The following is a 23,593-nucleotide window of genomic DNA, read 5'->3' as shown; positions in this document are numbered from 1 at the left end:
GCGCACTAACCCACTGTGCTGCCCTCTACACTGAACACACAGTTCTTAATCATGGTAACAATGAACAAACCTCATTTTTTCAAATGACTCTAAATACAACATATAACTAACATTAACAACATACCAATATAAATAAATCCAGCAAACATTAAAACAATCATCTTTTTAGTAAATATTAACCAAAGAAGTGAACATTTCGCAATGCATGCTGGGAACCATTCAAACCATTGTTTTGTTTTTTTAAATTGCTTGTTCAGATTACTCAGTTTGGCAAGTTGAGTGAACGAATTGGACAAAAAGGTAAAAATCTAAGTCCATTCAACAAAATAATATTTGTTAGCTGAATGATTATGCTTTTTTCATTCAGTGAACACAAAATAATGAATTGACGCCCTTCAACAAAAAAAATCTTTGTTCAATTACTTAATTTTCTTTGTTGAAAGAACAAATGTAAAAAGTGTAGTGGATGCTCTGACGGTCTAATTCATTCTCTGGAGTCCTCTCAAATGGAGGTTTCTGCCTTCCGATTGGTTGCCACAGAACGCTTCCACCTTCCGATTGGTTGCCTCCCAACCTCGTCATAGCTGATTACCATAAAGTTGAGCTGATTTTAACTCTCCTCCACGCTCATACTGTACATATCACGATGCGCCGGAGCTCACCGCTGGCTCTCATTGAAAATAAATGACTTCCGGCCACTTTGACACTCTCGCTGGTGGCAGTGTGAATGCAGAGTTATACATTCATCAAATACTTTTGCTTCAAACCCACTTTAACCTGGCTTCAGGCCAATCAGAAATACCTGGAGAATCTGTTTAACACCACAACAATTTTTGTACAGCGCAAGTACTTTAAAGTGATAGTTCAGCCAAAAATTATATTAAACCCATAATTTACTCACCCCCAAACCGTCCGAGATGCAAATGTCCATCATTTTTCAGACTAACACATTTTCAGTTATTTTAGAAAATGTCTTTCAGTTAATCAAATATAAAGTTACAGTCCAAAAAATGTGCATCCATCCTTCACAAAATAAATCCAAACGGCTCCACAATGATGAACAAAGGCCTTCCGAGGGTAATCCCCGCCGTTTTGTTGTAGAAATATCCAAATTTAAAACTTAAAGGAGATCTCACTCTGTCAACATGATCATTTCAAATCCGTTTACAATACAAATGCTCTTGTTTTGTTTAATTTAAAGTTAACATTGCGCTGTAAAAATTATAAAATTATCATGATGTAAATTCATAATGAGAATGTATGAACACAAGCTATAACTTTCTGCTATAATCTTTAACATAAACAATAATATATGCAATTTTTTATACAAAATATAATTATATCTTGACATGCACATTATCTGATTCATGTTGGTCCAGTATAATTTAGATGACTCATTGGTTTGGTGTTTTTTATTTTCATTGTAAGCCTTTAAAAAGAAATTATTTTAGAAGCAATTTTGTAATTTTACAGCTTAAATTCTTATGATTGAAAATCATTCTGTAGAATTCCACAGATTTTTCCGAATAATTTCCGCAGAAAAAGCAAAAAAGTCAGCAGATTCCGTCTGGTCCTGATTTTTTAATCTAATAAAATTATATATACTCATTTTTGGTTGAAACGACCCTTAAATGAAAAAGTACGACAATTGTTAGTTTTCAATATACCAACCGGTTACCGAGATTTCAGAGAATACAGAAGGGCCAAAGCGTGACTTGTATTATGGAGAATAGAGCATATGGTGTGTTTATTTTTTTCTTTGTGTCCACATATGAAAAGTGTAAACGTTGTTCAAACTTTTTATGTCTTCATGTAAATAAGAACATCATAACAGCTGTAATAATGTAAATGATAACAGAATTATTTTTGGATGAACTGTTCCTATAACATTAAGCCCATATACTTAAAACACACATACTCTTACCCTGTTAACAGTCCTTTCCTAAACTGAAACATTTCCAGCAGTGATTATCCTTTTCACTGTAGTACTGGGTTTAATCACTGTCTGGGAAAGTGGCCTGTAGAGTTTTACCCTGAAGCATTTTGAGCTTTTTCAAGTTTCTCTTGTTTTCTTTGTCTCTCTGTCTTGGATGGATGTGAACTGCCTCTCACCCCACATACCATCATATTCAGATCACACACAGTCGGGCCCTGTGGGTCCTTTTTTTATCGGCACATTGAAGCTGTGTGTGTATGTGTCTCATTGTGTTTGTATGTGTGTGCTGTTGATATTTTTGTAAAACACAGTGGGGTAAAAGTCTGAGTACACTACACAGTGAAAATCAAGGTTTCTAAACCTAATTTTAACCTGGAAATAAACTTTGTTTTAAGGTTTGGGAAACATTTTGATGTAATCAAACATAAATATTTAGGTTTTAAGTTATTGCCAGGCCAAAATGATTGACCAAACCATATTTTACATCAGATTTTCTCACTTTCTTTTAAAAAACACAAATGAAAAATTGTTTGGCTCCCTCTTCGATAGAGGTTGCTCTGCCCTATAGCTTTAAGTAAAGGGTTGGGTTCGCAGACATGCCTACTTTAAACAGCCTCAGATGCCACATCACCAGACTCTCTGATGCACATTGGACACAAGATGGCAAGGGCTTGCTGTAAATGTCAAGCTGTATTCTGATCGGCTGGTGCAAAAAATGTGCAAAAACCATCAGATACACTTAAACAAGCTCAAAGTCTTAACCTCCTAAGACCCAAGCTTTGGTTTGGCTTGCATTTTAGATTTCTTCCAGTTATTTGGGGTTAGAAAGAACCAATAAATATAATAACCAAATATTTTTCTAAGAACATGAAGCAATGTTATTGTCCACATTTGTGTAAACCAGGTTCCAGTTACACAGAATTAAGTATAATAGTGCAAAAAATGTATGTCCACATATGTGGACACACCAGGGGTCTCATTTATAAAACTGTGCGTAGGATTCTTACCAAAAGTCTATGTACGCACAAAAGCCATAATTGGCATATAAATATTAAGACTTATAAAACAAAGCAATGTTCCCTTTTTACATCACAGATCACTTGCAAATGTGCATACATGAATCATCCTCAAATCCCTCCCTGCAAACCCATTCTCCCGTCAAGTTTGTTTTTTTTCACAACCTTTGCGTGAGAACCAGTGTACGCAGGTTTTGTGCGTACGCACGCTTTATAAATGAGACCCCAGGTCTTAGGAGGTTAAGGGTTTCTTGAAAATACAGGGTTATAGGAACCAAACTATTTTCTCCCTTTAAAAAAAATAAACACAAAAATGTAACATTCTCAAGTCAAGCTGCGACACATGTAGCATACCGTATTAAGCATAAAGTATACCGTGTGCAAATAAAGTATACACTTAAAATAATTCTGGCTTATTTTGAACCCAGTACTTTGTCAAAAAGGGATGAACCCGACCTTCTGCATTGTAATTGAACCTATGCTGCGTTGTTTTAACCCATTGTTGTGTCAAATGTAAACATTTTCTGAGTAAATTTAACCCAGTGGCTTGGTTTGTACCTTTATTTTTGATCCAACGCTGGGTTGAAAACCACCCAATATTTTTTAGAGTAAATAAGCAAATAAAGTATAGACACATGCAAATGTTTTAAATTCTAAAATATATATAAATTTTATTTACCTTTTTTATAATTTTTACCTTCGTTTTCTTACATAACCCCTTTCTCTTGTAATGGTTGTGCTTTATTTTGAAGTGCTTTTTAAACTTTGAACATTGTTGAATATGTGTGTATCTGTGTAAAAAATGGTCAGAGAGAAAGAGAATTTGTTAAAAAAAATCCTTTTCACTCATCTCACCTCTTCAGAAGAAAAGATTTAACTGTGAACTGAGTCTTTTTCCCTCAGGGAGAAGTTACCTTGAGAGGATATGGATTTGCCTACAGCGCTTAAAGCGAGAGAGAGAGAGAGAGAGAGAGAGAGAGAGAGCGAGCAAAATCAGAAGGGAGTGAATTAGCGGGCAAATGTGAAAGACATTAGACTTTAACTATAAGAGCAGGTAGCTTAATTAGACATGAAGGAAATGAATGTTTGGTACAGAGACAAAAAGCTGTGATGTATTTCTTGGTAATAATCAGCACAGTTTGGCTTCTCTGCGTGTTTCCACCTCCTGTCGCGTTTACTGCCGCGTGATGAATTTAACACTGCAGAAAAATCAACAGCCCTCTGTTTCTTGTTAGGCAATTTTACACGTTATTTTGATAAAATGTCAATATTCCAAATTTAGCAATGCTAGAATTGTCTGATTTTTGGTATAATATTTTGATTTAAGCTTTAAAAAGCATTAAATTACCATATGTGACATGTTTGTTAGTTTTATTCATTAAATGTGTGACAGTTCAATTCTTTGCCACGTTTTCCACCATGACTGAATAATGGTTAAAACATTTGTCTATTCCTCACACCATGACCACTCCCCCTGTAAGACTGGTTAACTGACAGCCTGTGTTTGAAGTGTCTCTAAACAGCTGAAGCTGGTAGTAGGGTCCCCAATGACAGCCTAATTATTGCCTTTATTTATCCATTTGCCGGTTTCGGCTCAGCTTGGCTCCCTCTTTGATAGCGGCCGCTCTGCCCTATATCTTTAGCTATAGTGAGGGATTGTGTTGACAGCCACGCCTTTCTCTAATGCATCTATGCTTCTGGTCACACATATCAACAGGAATCTAGTAACAACCTCAAACGGCACATCCTCGGACCCTCTGATGCATATTGGACACTTCTGTAAATGTCAAGCTGTATTCTGATTGGCTGGTGCAAAAACCATCAGACACACCTGAACAAGCTCCACATCTTCAGGGTTTGAATAGGGTTGACCGTAATCTCTGCAGGACAAAGAGTTGCTTTAGTAGCCAGCACAGCGAGATTCTGACATGTTTTGTGTTTTTCATTCTTCACTGCGCAGACTTTGCAAAGGCATGAATTATTCACATGCATTGTATTGATATATGTTGTGTCAGAATGCATTAACGGCGTGTTACGTGTTAATGTGAATGTGAGTTTTAGCGTTCGGGTCTCGCAGGACTCGATCTTAATGAGGCAGCAGAATAGATGTGCGGGAACCGCGTGCCAAAGCACTAACATTAAATAGCTGCAGTCTAATAAGATAAATACAGTAATTAAGTTATGAGAGTGCTGCATCCACGCACAAATGCGCAGCCAGAGGACATACAGTAAACCGTGGGATAGCTTGTCCTTTCTCATCTGGTTCTTTACATTTAGAATAATGCACTCCTGTGCTCGGAGAGCTGGCTCTTATTCAGAACCGGTTCCATCAATAATTAAATATGCTGGAAGCAGTTTTTAATGATGTTTGGTTATAACTTTGTTGTTAATGTTGTGTGAATTGTGAGTTTGCAATGTGTATTGAGAGAGAGAGTGATTGAGCGCAACATAATAATGCAAAGACAATAAGATGACACATCACGCATTGTCCTGGAAAACAAACACACACAAACAAATGACTCTTCTTAGTTGGTTCTTTTTAATGAATCACAAAACTATTTGGCTAGAGTGGGTCTTGTTTACTGAAAGAATTGCATTTGTCATGTCCGACACAACATTTTCCAATATTGTGTATTGTCATGTCCGATATGAAATATAATAAAGTACTGTTTTTTTATTTATTATGTGAGCTTGAGATTCAAAGCAATTACTTGTTGTTTTTATGACAACATGTAGTTAAAGATTCACATTCAAATGATAAATGTTACTTTAATTAATCCGATTTATAATCTGCTTTGTTTGTAAGAGGTTTCTAGTTTTGAGTATTTGCATACAAATATACTAAACAACATTTTCTGATTTGTTAACAGGGGTGGTTATGTTTCACATCATAGAAGACAACATTAGCATCCATTAATTTTAACAGCAGGAGGAAACTGCACTGTAGAAAATGTATTTTATGTTGCTTTAATGTAACAAATTAAGTTAAACAATTTCTTCTAGTTTTGCATAACTTACCTCAACTCATCACTAGTCAAAAACTCAATATAGTAAGTTAAATTGACTTTTTGCAGCTTTCCAGCTTTTTTAAAGTTTAGGTAATTTTGAACTTTTGTCAACTATTTTCATCTCCAGGGATTAAAATCTACATCAAGGTTGATATGACAATGTACTATACAGTAGTACATCGATGACAATGCATCAGTGTCTCATAATTATTCATGAGACTGGGTGTTTTATCCAATGAGAAGTTTCGCTTAAAGGAAAACACCACAGTATTTCAATATTTTGCTGTGTACTTACCTCAACTTAAGCAAATTAATACATACCTATCTTTTATCAGTGCGTGCACTTTTAATCTTTGTACAGCGCATTGTGAATTTGTTAGCATTTAGCCTAGCCCCATTCATTCCTTAGGATCCAAACAGGGATGAAGCCATCAAACACTTCCATGTTTCCCTATTTAAAGACTGCTACATGAGTAGTTACACGAGTAACTATAGTGGCACAAAATAAAATGTGGCGGATAAAAAATAAGAACTATTTTGTATGGCGGAAGAGCACTTTGACCTCAGGCGCAGTATTAATTTGTCTAAGTTGAGGTAAGAACATTGTAAAATATTGAAAAACGGTTGTGTTTTCGTTTAATTTTTCATTACAGCATGTGAGGTGTTCACAGGTCACAAGCATTTGGTTCTGTGGTGTAAGAGGATACGTACGTTGCATGGGTTTTCCCCCGATGCTGTCAGAGCTAGACTCGGTTTGGCTGCGGGCAGTTGGTTGGCCGGCCATCAGCTTCCATCACATAAAAACTGTTTGTATGTAGCAAGTATTTTTCTCAGGAAAGCTTTGAGAATTGGAGACAGGTGTGCTTCGACCTTGCACATGAAGGCAGTTTGCGTCTAGGCAGGGATGCTGTTTGATGTCTTGCAGTATGATGTCCTGCTTGGCTTTAGTTTTAATAAAACATTCATTATGTTAAGTTCCTTTCTTTTTTGTAAAACCGCTGTTGCAACATATGATTCGTCCACTTTTCACAGCATCCATACCCATTTAAGTTGCCTTTTTCAAAACAATAGTGAGACTGGAGATGAAGGAGAGAGCCTTTATTTTAAGAAATAGGAAGAATTGTAGAATTAAAATGAAATTAAAAACCTGCAAAAATAGTAGTGTTTTTAGGAGCAGTTATTTTTGAAGTAATAGAAGAATTAACACTGGTTACAGTAAGGAACTAAAAACATTAAAATCAGAGCTGGAATTATTATATTGCTTATGATTCCCATCTGTTCTCTTTAGTAGTACACACTTGCATACTAAGGGGTTTTGGTTACAGTTTTAACTTTTTTGTCTTTTCTGACTAACTAGCTTGAATGTAATCTTTATATCAGTGACTAAACATGACATGTTTTTTTCATCCATGACTCATTTGGTCAATCTGTTTCCTTTTGTGTAAACGTGGGAATGTTGTAAGATCAGGTAAATGTGCTGAGTGAGTGTTTTTGTGATATGTCTGAGTGGACAGAAACTCTTAAGAAAGCTCTGCATTAGTCAGGACCGATTACACAAATAAACTGTGCGTGGTGTCTCACCTGTCTGATGTATACCACCTGGGTTCTTAGGTTGAAGTCTGTGAAACGTGTGTTTGTAACAACCTGAATACAGGGTGCAGAATTAATCCTCACCAATCGCCAGAAGCGAATAAAATAAGTATGTTTAAAATAAAATGTACCGTAACACTTTTGTATTGGGAACACTTTTGATTAATAACTATGACTTTTGCCTCAGTAAAAATTATTATTAATAGCCAATAATGTAGTTAAACTTTAAACATTAAACTTAAATTATTAGTCTACATAATTTTACTAAAGTCTCTATCTTGTCATCAAACATTAAAAAAGGCTATTATGTAAGCGGCATAACTGTAATTCACGCATAGACGGAGGACGATGCCAAACAGCGCTTCGGGAAGAAGATGCCCACATAAACTGAAAATTACGTTGTTTTTCAGGGCTTTATTTACCAAATGTATTTTAATGGACTACAGTATGAGTGCACAATAGTGCAACTCTTTCTCAAGTTTATACATCAAGAGTTCTGATCTTTGAAGGGCGGAGTTGGACCGGACACATTCAACCGCATGTGCGTACAGATATTGCTCACTTTAGCGTCTTTTAGTGGTTCAATTGTTTAAAAACACTTAAGTGTTAACATTTGCAAGCCTTTATAACACGTGCAAATGATCAACTTTCACCCTATTTAAATGTGCGTATTAATCCGCGAATCGCATGCAAGCCGAACCGTGGGTTGTGATCTGTACGGTTCACGGATCAACTGCGATCCGTTACACCACTAATTAGTAAAAAACAAACATCTTGAGATACTTGGGAGCCTACAATATTTACCTCGATTGAGCTTTAGAGACTTGGACTGTAGGCTGCTTGCTGGTGGCAACCTTCTAATTTCTTGTTTCTTTTCCGACCATATATTTTTTAAAAGTTTAAAATATATAAAACATAAAAAGTTTTTGGTTTTCGTTTTTGTTTCGTGAAGTGGTTCAAAGCCTTGTTTATAAGCACTAATAAACAGTCAATATGTAAGCTAACTAGTTAAAAGTGAGAATTGGTCGCTATACTAAAGTGTTACAAAATGGACCGCACCTCAAACTCTTGTTGTAGAAATTAGGGATGCACCGAATGTTCTGCATCTTAAACTTTTCGCCAAAAAATAGCATCTGTCTTGGGCACTGCCGACACGCTTGCTGCTACTACTGTATAAAGCGTGCGCGCCTCATACTTTACGCTGGTTGATATTTGATTGTGTCATCAAAACTTAATTGTTCGGTTACATTTATTCAGCATTTTATTTTTTGTGCCGATAGTTTTGTTTGCCGAACATTCTTTGCATCCCTAAAGTAGTAGGAATGACATCTGGCTTAGCCGTTGGCAGGTTTGGCAGAAGGTAAATATTGGCCCTGCCTTGCATTTAAGAGCATATTACAGATTTGATACAGTAAACCTTTAGACACTTGTTTGGATAAACTCATGCAGATATTCTAACACTTTTATCGGTTTGTTGAGAAAACAACTTTTTCTAGTAGCAGTGGCAGTCAGTGACTTGGCAACAGCGTGTGTTGGTTGGACTCTGTTTGAAAACAAGCGGAAAGATCGAAGCGCTGGTGGGCGGTGAATCATCCGCCCCACTTCTGCTCTTGAATATCAGGGTGGAGGTGCATTGAATGAGGGAGGTGTTGTGGGCAGAACTGTGGATGTGAATTTGGTCTGGGTGGCTAAACTCCACAGACAGGTGTGAATCCCCTTTTATTGCACCTTTAGTTTTATGAACTTTGGGCTTTTATTGTTTTCTTAATTAATTTCAGTGTAATCATTTGTTTTTGTGTGTATTTAGTTGTTGGTATAGTCATTTAATTACATTTACATTTGACACATTTGACAGACACTTTAATCCAAAGCAACTTGCAACAAAGCAATTTTCCCGAATCTGTACGTGCGTTCACACCGAGGGGCAACCTTCTGATCTCTCTGATGAAGCCAATACGGAAGTGACTTAAATTCATTGACTGTCCGCTTGAGGCTGGCTCCAAAAGGGAGTCAATTCCCATAGACCCCCATGTTAAAATGCCCAACTTTACAGTAGAAAATTATATGTTTACAGCCTGGTACAAAAAGTTTTTTGGTCTGTATAGCTAATTTTGCCCTTTACGACAACTGTGAGGGGGGTGAATTTTTTTGTAACTCATCTGTTTAAATTATATCAAGGCTTAAAGTTCTGCATAATTAAAGGCGTGGTCACTTGATTGACGGTTGAACAGCCACTGCTGTCACTAGACTCGAGCAAGGCGGGCGTGGTTTCAGCAACCAGCCACCTCAGCTTCACCCATGTCCCACCTCTTTACCCATTTTCGGTTATCCGCGAGTGATTCGCGGTGACACGCGGCCAAGATGGCGACGGCTTTAAGCTTAAAAAACGATGAACCAATGGGTGACCGGGAATGTTACTAGGTCCTCTTTCTGGGAGCGATCCTAGAACATTTACAGGACGTGTTTGCGTTTACACAAAAGTCAGTCTGACGATTTTATGGGTATTTTCTTGGATCAAAGTGCTGTGTGAATGAGGTTTATGTGTGTTTCCTGGGATTGAACCTACAATATTTTGCAATGTTAAAGCAGTGCTCTACCACTGAGATACAGCAACAGGAATCTGTTCATTCATTTATTAGTTTGTTCATTCATTCCTACTATATGTTCATTGCTATTGTTGTAGTATGTTGTTTGTGTTACCTGCAGGACTTTGCATAAGTAATTGTCACATAGTGATCATCGTGTGCATATATATGACATTTATAATAAGCAACCGCATATACATCAGCTTAAATCCATATGCGTGTGAAATATGTACATGCACAAACAAGTTCAATGGTGTGATTTCAACAGTGTGTTAGATCTTAGACATATCCTGGTGTGTGTGTGTGTGTGTGTCCCCTCTGCTCACTGTGACATTGATACAGTGCTTTGACGCTCTATGATGCGGCGCTCGGCTGGGCGGTGGCGGCTTTCATACACAGGCACACATGAGGAATGACCTCCGGTGAGTGCAGAAAATGGAGACGGGTGCAGGACTCAGTCATTGGTGCAGAAATGATGCATGTTAACAGAAGATCTCTACTGACTGGTCTGGTCCCTGCTGTGATTTAGGAACTCCCCAGAGTACACACATACGCTATAGATAGTCTCTACTCTGTTTTCCTAAATAAATGTGATTTGCAAACAGTGATCATTCATCGGATCTCTCTCTTTTTCTCTCTCTCTCTCAGATTTGGAAAGAAGAAAGAAGAGAAGTGCAAGACGGATACAAAAATGAATGTACAGAAGCAGATGTCAGAAATTCTGAGTGAGGAAGAGTTGGAAAGGATGAAGGAGGAAAGAGAAAGGTGAGATTGATAACTCTTTCATCTTATTACATCGCAATTCAAAGACTCCAAAACGTAGTAAGCTGCCGTGCTGTGGGCTACACAGCCTGCTGTCTTCTGGACGTAGAGCTTTGATATCTCATAAACAGATTTAGATGGAATATGTGATGTTCATATGCGGTGTTTAGAAAGTACCACTTATTATCTAAAGCTTATCAAACTAACCAAAATAAGTAATGAACAAAAAACCAAGGATACAAGATATGTAAACTTGTGGCACACAAATGGAATGCATTATGGTATACAAATCTCATAATAGTAGAAACTTTGGGAAAAAAATAATAAGCCAAAAACATAAAACTATTAAATTTTTAATCAGATTGATATTTTTCATTGATTCATTTTTAAGTTTGTAGGAATTATAATCAACATTTATTTTGAGTTATCTGTTATGTTAGATTTAACTTGTGGAAGTGTATTACTGTATGGCAGGGGTTCTCAAAGTCCGGACTCCGGTCCGGATCCGGACCCGACGGCAACTTCATCCGGACCCGCGTCCACTTCATATTACAAGTGCATTAATTTCTATGTGATTGATTAAATTTGTGCATTTGCTATTTTACAAATGCATATTAAACTTGTAAACCATTCGTTTAGTTTTTTTCTTTATAGATTTAAGAGTATTCCTGGTCCGAAAATAAAACGAGTTATTTAAAAATTTCCTGTGTGACGCTGTAGCCATCACACCCAGATATTATGCACAGCTACTTCATGTACTACGGCTTTTGATCAGTCCTTACCAATCACTATTGGTTTGAGTTGTTTAAAACATGCATTTATAAAAGCAACACTCGTCAAACATAATCATTATACATATTCTTTATTATCATGAAAATACCTGAAAAGGTTTGAAGAACAGCAATATAAATATATCCTTATGTCATTTCCTGGAGCTCCGTGTGTCTGGTTCTTCGTCTGCAGCACATATTAAGTTTCTGCACAAGAGCGCCACCTGGCTTTTGGATGTAGCGGCATTTCACCGTAATTCATTGAGAAGCATAGGAAGCATCATCAGCCAATTTATAGGTGCACCCCTAATTTTGGTCAGTGTCTCTGCCTACAGTACCAACCACACTTTTTTGCCATGGCTTATGCATATGATGGAGAACAAACTGTGCCATTTCTCTAATAAGGTTGCTCTGTATTTTGCACCTGGTTACTTTTGGCATATTTCTTGTGTTTATTAAAAAAAAAATTTTTTTCTTTAAATGCAAAATACACTTAAGTTTTTCCCAAACTATTTGTGTTGATTTGTTACATAAACAAATGATTTACATAAAGTTTTTCCGGACCTATGAAAATTATGGGAATTCAGATTTGGACCTTTGAATGTAAACTTTGAGAACCCCTGCTGTATGGGATTGCTTTATTCTAAAGGGGGTCACACATCGGACAAGAGGCATTGCGTCGCATCTAGGACAACTCGGAGGTATTGTGCACCGGAAGTGCACATTAAATAGCGCAAGCTTAGTCAGATAGCGTCTACTTCAAAATGCTAAATAGACGTTAACAGCCAATGTTAATTGCTAATGATTTGGGACAAATATGATCTTAAACTATGTGAGTGGCGCGACAGGGATTTCAGCAGTGTCTGGATTACGGAAAATGCATCCAGGATTTGTCTGGGATCATTTGGTTTTTGGTTCATTCACACTGCCAAAGATTTTCTGGAATCTGTGCATGCATTCACACACATTACTAAAAGTTTACGCCCAAATACCAAAAATGGCGTATGCCAAAAATATTAAGACTTATAAAACAAAGCAATGTTCCCTCTTTAAATCACAGATCACCTGCAAGTGTGCGTACATGAATCATCCTCAAATCCCACCCTGCAAGCCCATTCCCATCAAAGTTTTTTTTTTTTTTATAGATCACAACCTTAGTGTGGGAACTGGTCCAGCTCCATTTTGTGCGTATGCACGCTTTATAAATGAAACCCCTGATCTTTTTTCCTACAGCGTCTGAAGATTGCTAATTATCCATGACTTCTCTTTCGAGAAACCACACACGTGCATTTTTGTTTATAATGAAATCATAAGGAGTGCATGATGTGCTGTTCTGTCATGCTGGTGAATGATCTCAGCTTTTGTGCAGATAGTGACAAGCTCCCTGATATATGTTTCAGTCCAGTTTGTCGATATTTCTTCTTGTGAATGTTAATCTGGGTTTAAATCCGTGTGTCAAAGAGCTGAACCATAACTTCTTGTTGCAATGACATGCACGTCCTAACTACAGCACGCCCCTTATGACATTGTTTCTGCCTCTTTTTCACACAGAATAAATGTTTCGCAGTTTTACTAGGCCCTCTTTACGAAAGCGATCCCAGAACATTTATACTGTATGATGCCGTTGTGTTCACAACGAAGCCTTTCTGGGACCAAAGTGCTGTGTGAATGCCGTTTAAGAATTAGGGCCAAGCTACCAACTGTATATGTTAATGGGCACAACCTTTCATCAGAATGGAGATGAGCATGTGTTTTTAGTTCATTTTCTATGAATGTTAAGCAGCAGGCTTACAGGGAAAGTTAACAAGTTGTGAGGACATCAGAAAGTTCCCAAACATTTTCAATTTAAATGTAATGCAAAAGAAAACCCCGGGGTAGAAGCCAGTCATTGTAAGGTAAAGAGAGTGACATCTGTCATAAGCATTTCAAAACTGGCCGACAGTGCTGGAGTTGCTGGTGAATATAGTGACTAACGCACATGGTATTAGTATATTAAATTCATATGTAAAATTTGCAGACTTTCATTGTGACCTTGACTGGGCTAACAAAAGAGTATTTAATTAACAGCATATGTATTTTCCCCATCATCCTTATATGTGTGTGTGTATACACTATATATTGAAAGCAATGATAGATAGAACGCACAGCTGAACCTTTTACAGACCAGAGTATGGGATTAGATTGGAGCGGCAGCAATTCCCCCTCCACACTCAAAGCATTTTATATTCACTCCAGCTCTGCTCCAGGTTCTTTTTTTGCTGCTTGCTCACTCCCGCTCCCTCCTCATTCACCTCCTTCTCTGTGTTTGCTCCGTGGCAAAAATTAGTGTCTAATTACTGCTTCACTTTAAAATGTTCATAATTTTTTGAAATATCACAAACCTCTCTTTTAAGATGTATTAAACAATGTAAAATAATGTACAAATGTAGGCAAATCTGCACCTTACCGCTACATCGAAGTATGCTGCTTTTAAATCAACATATATTTAGTTATTGTGGCTGCATACATACAGAACTTCAGACCTGTTAAATATCGCATCCCCGGCACTTGAACTTTTAAACACATTCACATTTTAGAAATCTAAATTTCCATCATTAATGATTTACCGCAGGGGTCTTCAACGTTTTTTGGGTCGGGGACCCCTTAGATTAGAGAGGCATGGAGCAGGGACCCCCTAATACTAAATGTGTAAAACAAAGATATTTAAGTAAGCAGTAAGGTACGAGAGTCTGCCTTTTCGTATTAGGCACAACGCAAAGTGGAGTAAAGTACAACTGATGACCGATCAGAATCAAGGACTGGAACTGTTTTATAAATAGAAACAAACCATATTGTCACACAGCCATACTATATTAAAATGCATAATTTTTTTGTTAAAGTAGATTTCGTTTTTATATTAATATAAAAATAATAATATAATATTATTTGAAGGTATTTGCAGTGTAATATATTTTAATTTAACTGTGAATTGGACAAGAGCTTTCAGTTTATAAAGAAGACAAATGGCACAAAGACTGTCTATTCTGGTGGGGATAGAGGTTGTGCTACTTTATAATTTTGAGGTCTGTTGCCTTTCTCGTGTATCATCATTGTCACGAGTTTAAGTAACGCAGGTTTATTTTTTGTATAGCTTCATATCAGACTCAGGAGAACAACATGCAACGAGTCCGAGCGCATCTCTTTGGGGAAACTTTTTGAGAGGCGGATTTCAACCTGACTATGAATCTTGCACAAAGCACCATCACGGCGCGCGTTTCATTAATTTTTAAATGCGAGCGATAGTTTTGTCACAGTTTAAAATGCAGACGCGGTGTGGTGTCATTTGCCTGTTGAATTAGCGCTTTAAATCTGAACCGCGTGAAACAGCCGTACGTCCAAGTTCAGATAGATGAGACAACACGTCGCACTGATTCTAAAATGACATTCTGAAAGAAAGACACACATAAGATTTACCTGTTTTATGATGACTTTTCTGTCGCTACTGCTGCTTCCTGTGGACATTTATAATCTTTAGATATTTTATTTTGGTACGCTGGCTAAACTGAACGCGCGCCTTCAAACCTATGCGGCCACGCACGTGCACAACTTAAAGGGGACATGTAACGTTTTGTACATATATTTTACGTTTTAAGCAAAAAATAGCTTGTTGTTGAACATCATTTGGCGGACCCCCTGCAGTTCCGTCACGGACCCCCTGGGGGCCGCGGACCCCCGGTTGAAGACCCATGATTTACCGTATCCACGCACAAAGAATCAGCATGTTATTTTTTATTGCTTAACCCGCCCACCCCGCTGAGCAGTATCTGCGGATATTACGTAATGCATGCATCACTGTCATACATATTTATAATATATATATATTTTAGTTTGAGGACAAATTAAATAACCATTACATTAAAAATAACATGAGCTTGTGATGGAGCGGTAGTGGAATGAAAACCCAGAAGCTCTGACCGCTCCTAGCTCATGTCAAAATTACACCCCCTTGGTGAGGTCAGGTTTTTGGGGCGATATTGAGCAGACTTTGCTCCAGTCAATATGTACTAGAAGGTATATGGTAGCATAATTACTCCATATACTATTTATAACAGGCTTAACGTCAGATGCGTATGCCTATGTCTTAAAATGCTGCCTACGTAGACAACAGAACCACAAACTGATTAGTGCTGTTTGAAACGGAGCCAAACACTAATTATCTCCATCTCTGCATGCTATGTCTTTCTCGCATATCTGTGTTTGATTTAGTTCAGTTGAACTCATATGGTGCTTTTACTTGTAGATATTGTCATAAAGCAGGTTTGAGCACGCACAGGATACAGTGACAAATATAAACTCCTCTGTGTGTTAGAGGAAACAAGACTTGAGGGAGGCCATCTAATCCCCGTGAGCACATACATGTAGCTTCATCTCATCAAACTAAAGCATTATATACACTCACCTAAAGGATTATTAGGAACACCTGTTCAATTTCTCATTATGCAATTAATCAACCAATCACATGGCAGTTGCTTCAATGCATTTAGGGGTGTGTTCCTGGTCAAGACAATCTACTGAACTCCAAACTGAATGTCAGAATGGGAACGAAAGGTGATTTAAGCAGTTTTGAGCGTGACATGGTTGTTGGTGTCAGACGGGCCGGTCCGAGTACTTTACAATCTGCTCAGTTACTGAGATTTTCACGCACAACCATTTCTAGGGTTTACAAAGAATGGTGTGAAAAGGGAAAAACATCCAGTATGCGGCAGTCCTGTGGGTGAAAATGCCTTGTTGATGCTATAGGTCAGAGGAGAATGGGCCGACTGATTCAAGCTGATAGAAGAGCAACTTTCCCTGACTGAAATAACCACTCGTTATAACCGAGGTTTGCAGCAAAGCATTTGTGAAGCCACAACATGAACAACCTTGAGGCGGATGGGCTACAACAGCAGAAGACCCCACCGGGTACCACCGATCTTCACTACAAGGAAAAAGAGGCTACAATTTGCACAAGCTCACCAAAATTGGACAGTTGAAGACTGGAAAAATGTTGCCTGGTCTGATGAGTCTAGATTTCTGTTGAGACATTCAGATGGTAGAGTCAGAATTTGGCGTAAACAGAATGAGAACATGAATCCATCATGCCTTGTTACCACTGTGCAGGCTGGTGGTGGTGGTGTAATGGTGTGGGGGATTTTTTCTTGGCACACTTTAGGCCCCTTAGTGCCAATTGGGCATCGTTTAAATGCCACGACCTACCTGAGCATTGTTTCTGACCATGTCCATCCCTTTATGACCACCATGTACCAGTCCTCTGATGGCTACTTCTAGCAGGATAATGCACCATGTCACAAAGCTCGAATCATTTCAAATTGGTTTGAGGTGGCATCTCATAAGTAAAAACATGCATATGGTGTAGACGTCTTGGTTATGTACGGTATATCTGCTTTGGGTGCTCTTCTCAACCTGGTAGAATAAAATATCATTTTAACCTCTTGACGCGTTCTAGATTAACCACATTATGACGTCATTGTTTTTTTTACACTGTTAATAATATTAACATTACTATACATCGTATAGCATCAGAATATGGTCTCTGTTTTAATATAGCGATGCTTTAGCATCATAAATATAGTATTTTGGGACAGAAGTCTGAATGGTATACAGGTTTGTAACAACATGAGTAAGAAACTGATGACAGGATTCTCATTTCTGGGTGAACTATCCCTTTAACTAAAGTATGGCATTTAATGATTTTACTTGGTCATTATATTTTTGTCTCTTCCTGGACAATTTTCATCTAATTATCTCTCTAGGACTGACAGCTTGTTGTGGTCCACTATCAAGATTACACAGGACTATATTTCCCCTACATCTCTTGTTGTGTTGTGTTTATTCTGTCAGCGGACAAGGGGGATGGATATATTTAGCCGAGATGCAGGGATGTTTTGCAGTCATTATTTTGTGTGGTGTTTGCCGAGGCTTATTTGGACTTGGAAGCGTGTGAAGTGTGAGTCGGAGTCGTGCTGTTCTCGCCCATATGCTGCGGAGTGGCATTTGTTCAGAGAGAGACTTTATTGACTGAGCTTCCTGTGAGACACAGAAAAGGAAAGACAAAATCAGCTGGTTGGGCCCGAAATGTGTTTTTTGACCTTTTTGGGTTTATTGTATTTTTGTAAATACAATTCAGGTACGTGGATATGTTTTCTGTGTTTTGCTGCCTTCTCATTGGCTCAGAGCATTGGGTCATGGCAGTTAGTTTAAGTTTACCGGTCATGTTACTTTTTCTATTTTAATTATGTTAGTTTGTACTATAGAGTCAAAATGAAATCCAAGGTCAGATCAAATACAAAAATGCTTTTTTTTAAACAATTGATTTTCTTTGTTACAGAATTGAGGCCAAGCACCAGGAACTGAGAGAGCGGCAAGTTCGAGATCGCTTTTCCCCACCTGACGTAGAAGACGATGACCATGATCCAAACTACGCCCGTATCAACACCTTCAGGGAGCGCGGGTCACCTTCTCAGACCATTTATGGTAACCGCAGTCCCTCCCCACAGAGACCCCCGATGCCAGTGTCACACAGCCGAGATCCCTCCACAGAAGACCCTCTGGATGGTCTGTATGCCAAAGTCAACAAACAACGAAGCCCACCAACTCCTGCAGCAGACAGGTAAGAAGCCTATTTTTATACCAGGTCACTGTAAATTCTTGATTCTGATTGGCTAACAGCTGTTGCAGTTATTAGCTATGAAGTAGTTCCAGATCTGTTGACTGCATTACAAGTTCATATCACTTTGCCAAATTGTTTGAGTTTTTCCATACACTGTTAAAAAAATTGTCAAATGATGTACCATTTTAAAAGGTCCTAATATGATATGTATACATTTGGTATCTATATGTACATTTGAGATACTAATAGGTATCTTCTTATAAGCACTCTTTGGTACCAATTTTTCCTCTGAAGTGACAGCTGAGGTACATATCATTTTTTTCTGACAGTGAGTGTACAGTATGACTACAGTTCAATTATAAAAAATGCACCATACCTGATATATTATGCTGCTTTGTGTCACATTACCACTTCAGGTTGTGTATTATTTTCAATAATTCAGAGGTCCGCAGTCTATCATTCCTTACATATATTGACTGCAGGTTTACAAGGATCTCAGCATTTTCTGTACAGCATAACAAATCATTTTTTTATCATGCTTAAGTCATCACCTGCATTGCATTGTTAATTTTGGTGGTAACATTTAGTATGGGGACCTATTTTCGTCTTTAGCAAGTAGTAGGGCTGGACGGTTTAACATAAAATCAAAACCTCTTATAATTTAAAGGAATATTCCATTTTCTTAAAAGAAAAATCCAGATAATTTACTCACCACCATGTCATCCAAAATGTTGATGTCTTTTTTTGTTCAGTCGAGAAGAAATTATGTTTTTTGAAGAAAACATTGCAGGATTTTTCTCATTTTAATGGACTTTAATAGAGCCCAACATTTAATACTTAACTCAACACTTAAAAAAATTTTTCAACGGAGTTTCAAAGGACTATAAACAATCCCAAATGGGGCATAAGGGTCTTATCTAGCAAAACGATTGTCATTTTTGACAAGAAAAATAACAAATATACACTTTTAAAGCACAACTTCTCATCTAGATCCGGTCCAGCGCGACCTAACGTAAATGCGTTTTGACGTAGGGAGGTCACGTGTTACATATATAAAACGCACATTTGTGGACCATTGTAAACAATAAACTGACACAAAGACATTAATTAGTATCAGTTGACATACAACAACGTAGGAACGGTCCTCTTTCTCAACACTTGTAAACACTGGGGCGGAGTTTCGCGTTCGTCCTCTGTGACCTCTTGACGTATTGCGTGGGGTCAGCTGACGCATCATGACCGGATCTTGACGAGAAGTTCTGCTTTAAAAGTGTATATTTGTTATTTTTCTTGTCAAAAATGAAAATCGTTTTGCTAGATAAGACCCTTATGCCTCGTTTGGGATTGTTTATAGTCCTTTGAAACTCCGTTGAAAAAAAACGTTAAGTGTTGAGTTAAGTATTAAATGTTGGGCTCTATTAAAGTACATTAAAATTAGAAAAATCCGGCAATGTTTTCCTCAAAAAACATAATTTCTTCTCGACTGAACAAAGAAAGATATCAACATTTTGGATGACATGGTGGTGAGTAAATTATCTGGATTTTTCTTTTAAGAAAATTGAATATTCCTTTTACATTTGACATCGATTACGATTAAGAGCTTTCATGACAACCAGCCATTAGATTTTTCTCAATGAATGTGACTGACGGTCATATTTCATTTTACAGGTATGTAAAACTGAGATTTTTCTTTTCATAACTCATGACACAAATCAAAGCATTACTGTCACAATAGACAAGTTTACCGGGTGAAATAGGCGGGCCACCATTAGCCTTTCACTCTGCCAACGACTTCCGGTTGTGTCTGCCAAGCACTTCCGGTTAGCCAGTTTGTTTTCGCCACAAGTTGTTGCAACCGCAAACAGCACAATATGTCCCGGAGCCATGTCGGCGTGTAACACCATCCATAGTTAACTTTTTCTGCACGCTAACCAAAGACAGTAAAAGACGCTAACCGGAAGTGCTTTGCAGACACAACCGTAAGTCGTTGGAAGAGTGAAAGGCTAATGGCGGCCCTCCTATTTCAACCGTGAAACTAATTTCTAAATAAAATAAAAATTAAATACAAATGCTGGAGCCTTAGACCTTTCTAATGATGTATTGTTTGTTGTGTATAGTTAAATCTTTTACATTAAATAAGTAAACAATAACAATCAGCTACATTCACTGGGATCGCCCATGATCTTTGTCCTCTGATTGGTTTTAAATTAGTTTAAACACTTCAAAATTATGTGATTTCAGTTTCCAATTCATATACTTAATCATATTTCTTAAAAGTGTAAAAATGTTGTTCTTGTGAACCCAATCACGTGTCATCTCTTGGGGTAAGTGTCTCGTCACACCTCTAGTTAATAGTGAATATGTGTTCCCTATACTGCAGTGTTACTGTTATTAACAGTGTATTGATAATTAGTGTATTGAGTGTTCCAGTAGGTGGTATTACTAAAATCGTTTCACGGTTATGGTAAGCATGTCTTAAAGGTGCAGTGTGTAAATTTTAATGGCATCTAGTGGTGAGGTTGCGAATTGCAACCAGTGGCTCAGTTAACTGCTCACCTCTCGCTTTTAAAACGCATAGAGAAGCTACGGTAGCCGCCACGAGACAAACATTTCATGTTCGGAGACAGCTTTGTAAAAACAGTTTGTCTGTGAAACATGGCGCCACAAAATGGCAACTTCCATGTAAGGGGACACTCGGTATGTAGATAAAAATGTCTCATTCTAAGGTAATTAAAACATAAGGGTTCATTATAAAAGGTCTTTATACACCCCTGATAATATAATTTTGTATATTATTTTGCATTTCTGTCAAGAGATTGTTCTAAAAATGACACACTGCACCTTTAATATTGCTGAAAATTTTAAAACAAATGGTTATGAAATAATCATCTGGTAATACAGTAATTTTGATAAGTTTGTGAACTAAATGCTTAAATAGTTATAGGTACTTTAAATGAATTATAGGTCTGGCATCAAAGCAAAACCAAAACAGATACTGTAGTTCAACTTCAATTTCTGATTCAGTGAGCCATGTTGGGATATGTTATAAAACCAATATAGACACACCTGTTAGCAAATATCGGTCGAAATCTGTATATATGTGTTTTCTTAGTCTTGACTTGTTTGCTGTGTAGTTCTCATAACCTTAAGACACAGAAAGACACATGTATGTACACCCAGAGGACACTGTGTGGTTCTCTCTATTACTCTCACATTGATTTTCTCACTTCCTTCTGGATAGGATATCTATACAGTTACTCATCCCCCATGATTGTGCACCACAAATGTATTAATATTTTCTCAGTTTGTTTTCCCTTATGACATATTATTCAAACACTTTTGGCTAAATATGTAATGTGTTACACTCACAATGTTCTCCCTTCCCCACAATACAAATTACATTCTATATAAAATAATAATGGTACATAATTTTATTTGTAGGTCATATATAGCTGAATATGTCAACCTCTAATTTATTTGTATGAAAGATCCTTTGCCACACAGCAACAGAAGATATGCTTTACAGATATAGCAGCTCATTATGGATATATGTGTCTCATAATATGACACATTGTGTGTATCAGGTGTCTTCATCTCGTACACCCTCTGGCTTTGATAAACACAACCTGCTCCATCCCTCAGCTTTTAACTTTTCGCCCTCCGCCAAGGTTTCGAGTCCTAATAACGCTGCATATTCATTTCCGTCCTGAGTAATGGAAATGTTTTAGATTGAATATTCGCTGATAAGCTGCTGATGGGCGAGTCGTGAGGTCGTGAGTGAGAACATCATCAGTGGCTCCGGTGTCGGCGTGAGAAGCTCTCATGTCGTTTGAAGAGTTTGTTAAGCGGGGGAGCTGATCTGTCATACGGCTGATCTGTCTGATTTAAAAGCGTCCTGTGAGAGTCATTAAAACTGCTCGGTTATTTAGACAGGCAGTTTAACACGCAGTCTGCTGCCCACCGCTGTCATAAAAAAAGAGTCTCTCAATATGTGCAGTGGCTTATGGGTATGTGTGGTCATTGCTGAAGTGCAACAGGATTGATGATGCTCCAACTGCTTTTTTCGTTGTTAAAGGGCTTATTCAAAATAACCCGGCATTGGGTAACAAATAGACAGTCCCAACAGTTGGGTTAAATTAACCCAGAAAATTTTTATATTTGACCCAACAATAGGTTAAAACAACCCATCATTTTGGGTTTGAAAAACAAACAGTACATTTGGATTAAATTACTATGCGTCAGGTTGGATTAATCGCATTTTGACCCATTGCTGGGTTAAAAAAATGAAATTGCGGTAAGGGCATCATAGTATAAAACACACCTACAGTTAAAGGCGGGTTGCATGATCTCTGAAAGCCAATGTTGACATTTGAAATCACCTAAACAAACACGCCCCACTCCAAAATAATCTGGACCTTCTTTTGATAGACACATACGCAACCCAGCCAATGATGTCGGTTAGTAGACACCAGTGTTGGGTAAGTTACTCAAAAAAAGTAATCCACTACAAATTACTAATTACTACTTTAAAATTGTAATTTGATTACATTACTGATTACTACATGCAAAAAGTAATCTAATTACTAATTACTTTACTTTTAAGTTACTTTGACAACATCAAATGTAAAAAACTACAAAGTGAAACTGTCAGAAACAATGACAGATAAACCCAAACGCAGTGTTAATGTGAAAATGTTTCTTGTAACATTTGAAAACAGTAATGATTACAGTGCATATTTGAATGCTTAAAGCTATTTTTGGTGTGATTTTGCCCCCTCCTAAAATTACTGGTCATATAGTGATCCAGAAATATTTGTAGCTTTTATAATAAGTTACAGATGTTTAACATTTCTCATTAAACATTCTACATTCATTAACATCTATCTATCTATCTATCTATCTATCTATCTATCTATCTATCTATCTATCTATCTATCTATCTATCTATCTATTGTAGCAGTGTTTAAAATGATGTTCTTGGATGTTTATTACAACTCTGTTCTGTAAGGGTTAACGCTGAGTTTCTGTTCTCTTTGCCATGTATTCCCTGAAATGTGATTGGTTAGTGCAACGAGGGGAGGGTTTTTTTGTTTTTGTTTTGGGCTATGATGTTGTGCACGCTCTGGCGCGGGCGCGCGACTGGATGTGCGTGAGCATCGTCCTACGGGTGCTCTGTTAAAATAAAGCCAGCAGTTTAGTTAAACGAGTGTCTGTGCATTTCTCTTGAATGCTACACTATCTACATTCATTCGCGGTCGCGGAGACAGAAACTATAGT

The 23,593-nt window shown here is 37.5% G+C and overlaps 1 protein-coding gene across 3 annotated transcripts in view; it reads left to right on the top strand.

Moving 5' to 3' along the window:
- Positions 1-23,593, top strand: part of pard3bb (par-3 family cell polarity regulator beta b) — a 416,763-nt gene that overhangs the window by 307,413 nt on the left and 85,757 nt on the right. For all 3 annotated transcript variants that reach the window (XM_065292869.2, XM_065292868.2, XM_065292870.2), the window contains 2 exons: positions 10,784-10,900; positions 18,035-18,316. In XM_065292869.2, the coding sequence (XP_065148941.1) occupies positions 10,784-10,900; positions 18,035-18,316 (399 nt within the window). The remainder of the gene's footprint in view (positions 1-10,783; positions 10,901-18,034; positions 18,317-23,593) is intronic.

Source organism: Paramisgurnus dabryanus, chromosome 15 (assembly GCF_030506205.2).
Source record: "Paramisgurnus dabryanus chromosome 15, PD_genome_1.1, whole genome shotgun sequence".
Classification (NCBI taxonomy): Eukaryota; Metazoa; Chordata; class Actinopteri; order Cypriniformes; family Cobitidae; genus Paramisgurnus; species Paramisgurnus dabryanus.
Note: the sequence above shows the minus strand (reverse complement) of the source record. Positions and strands in the feature narration are given on the sequence as shown.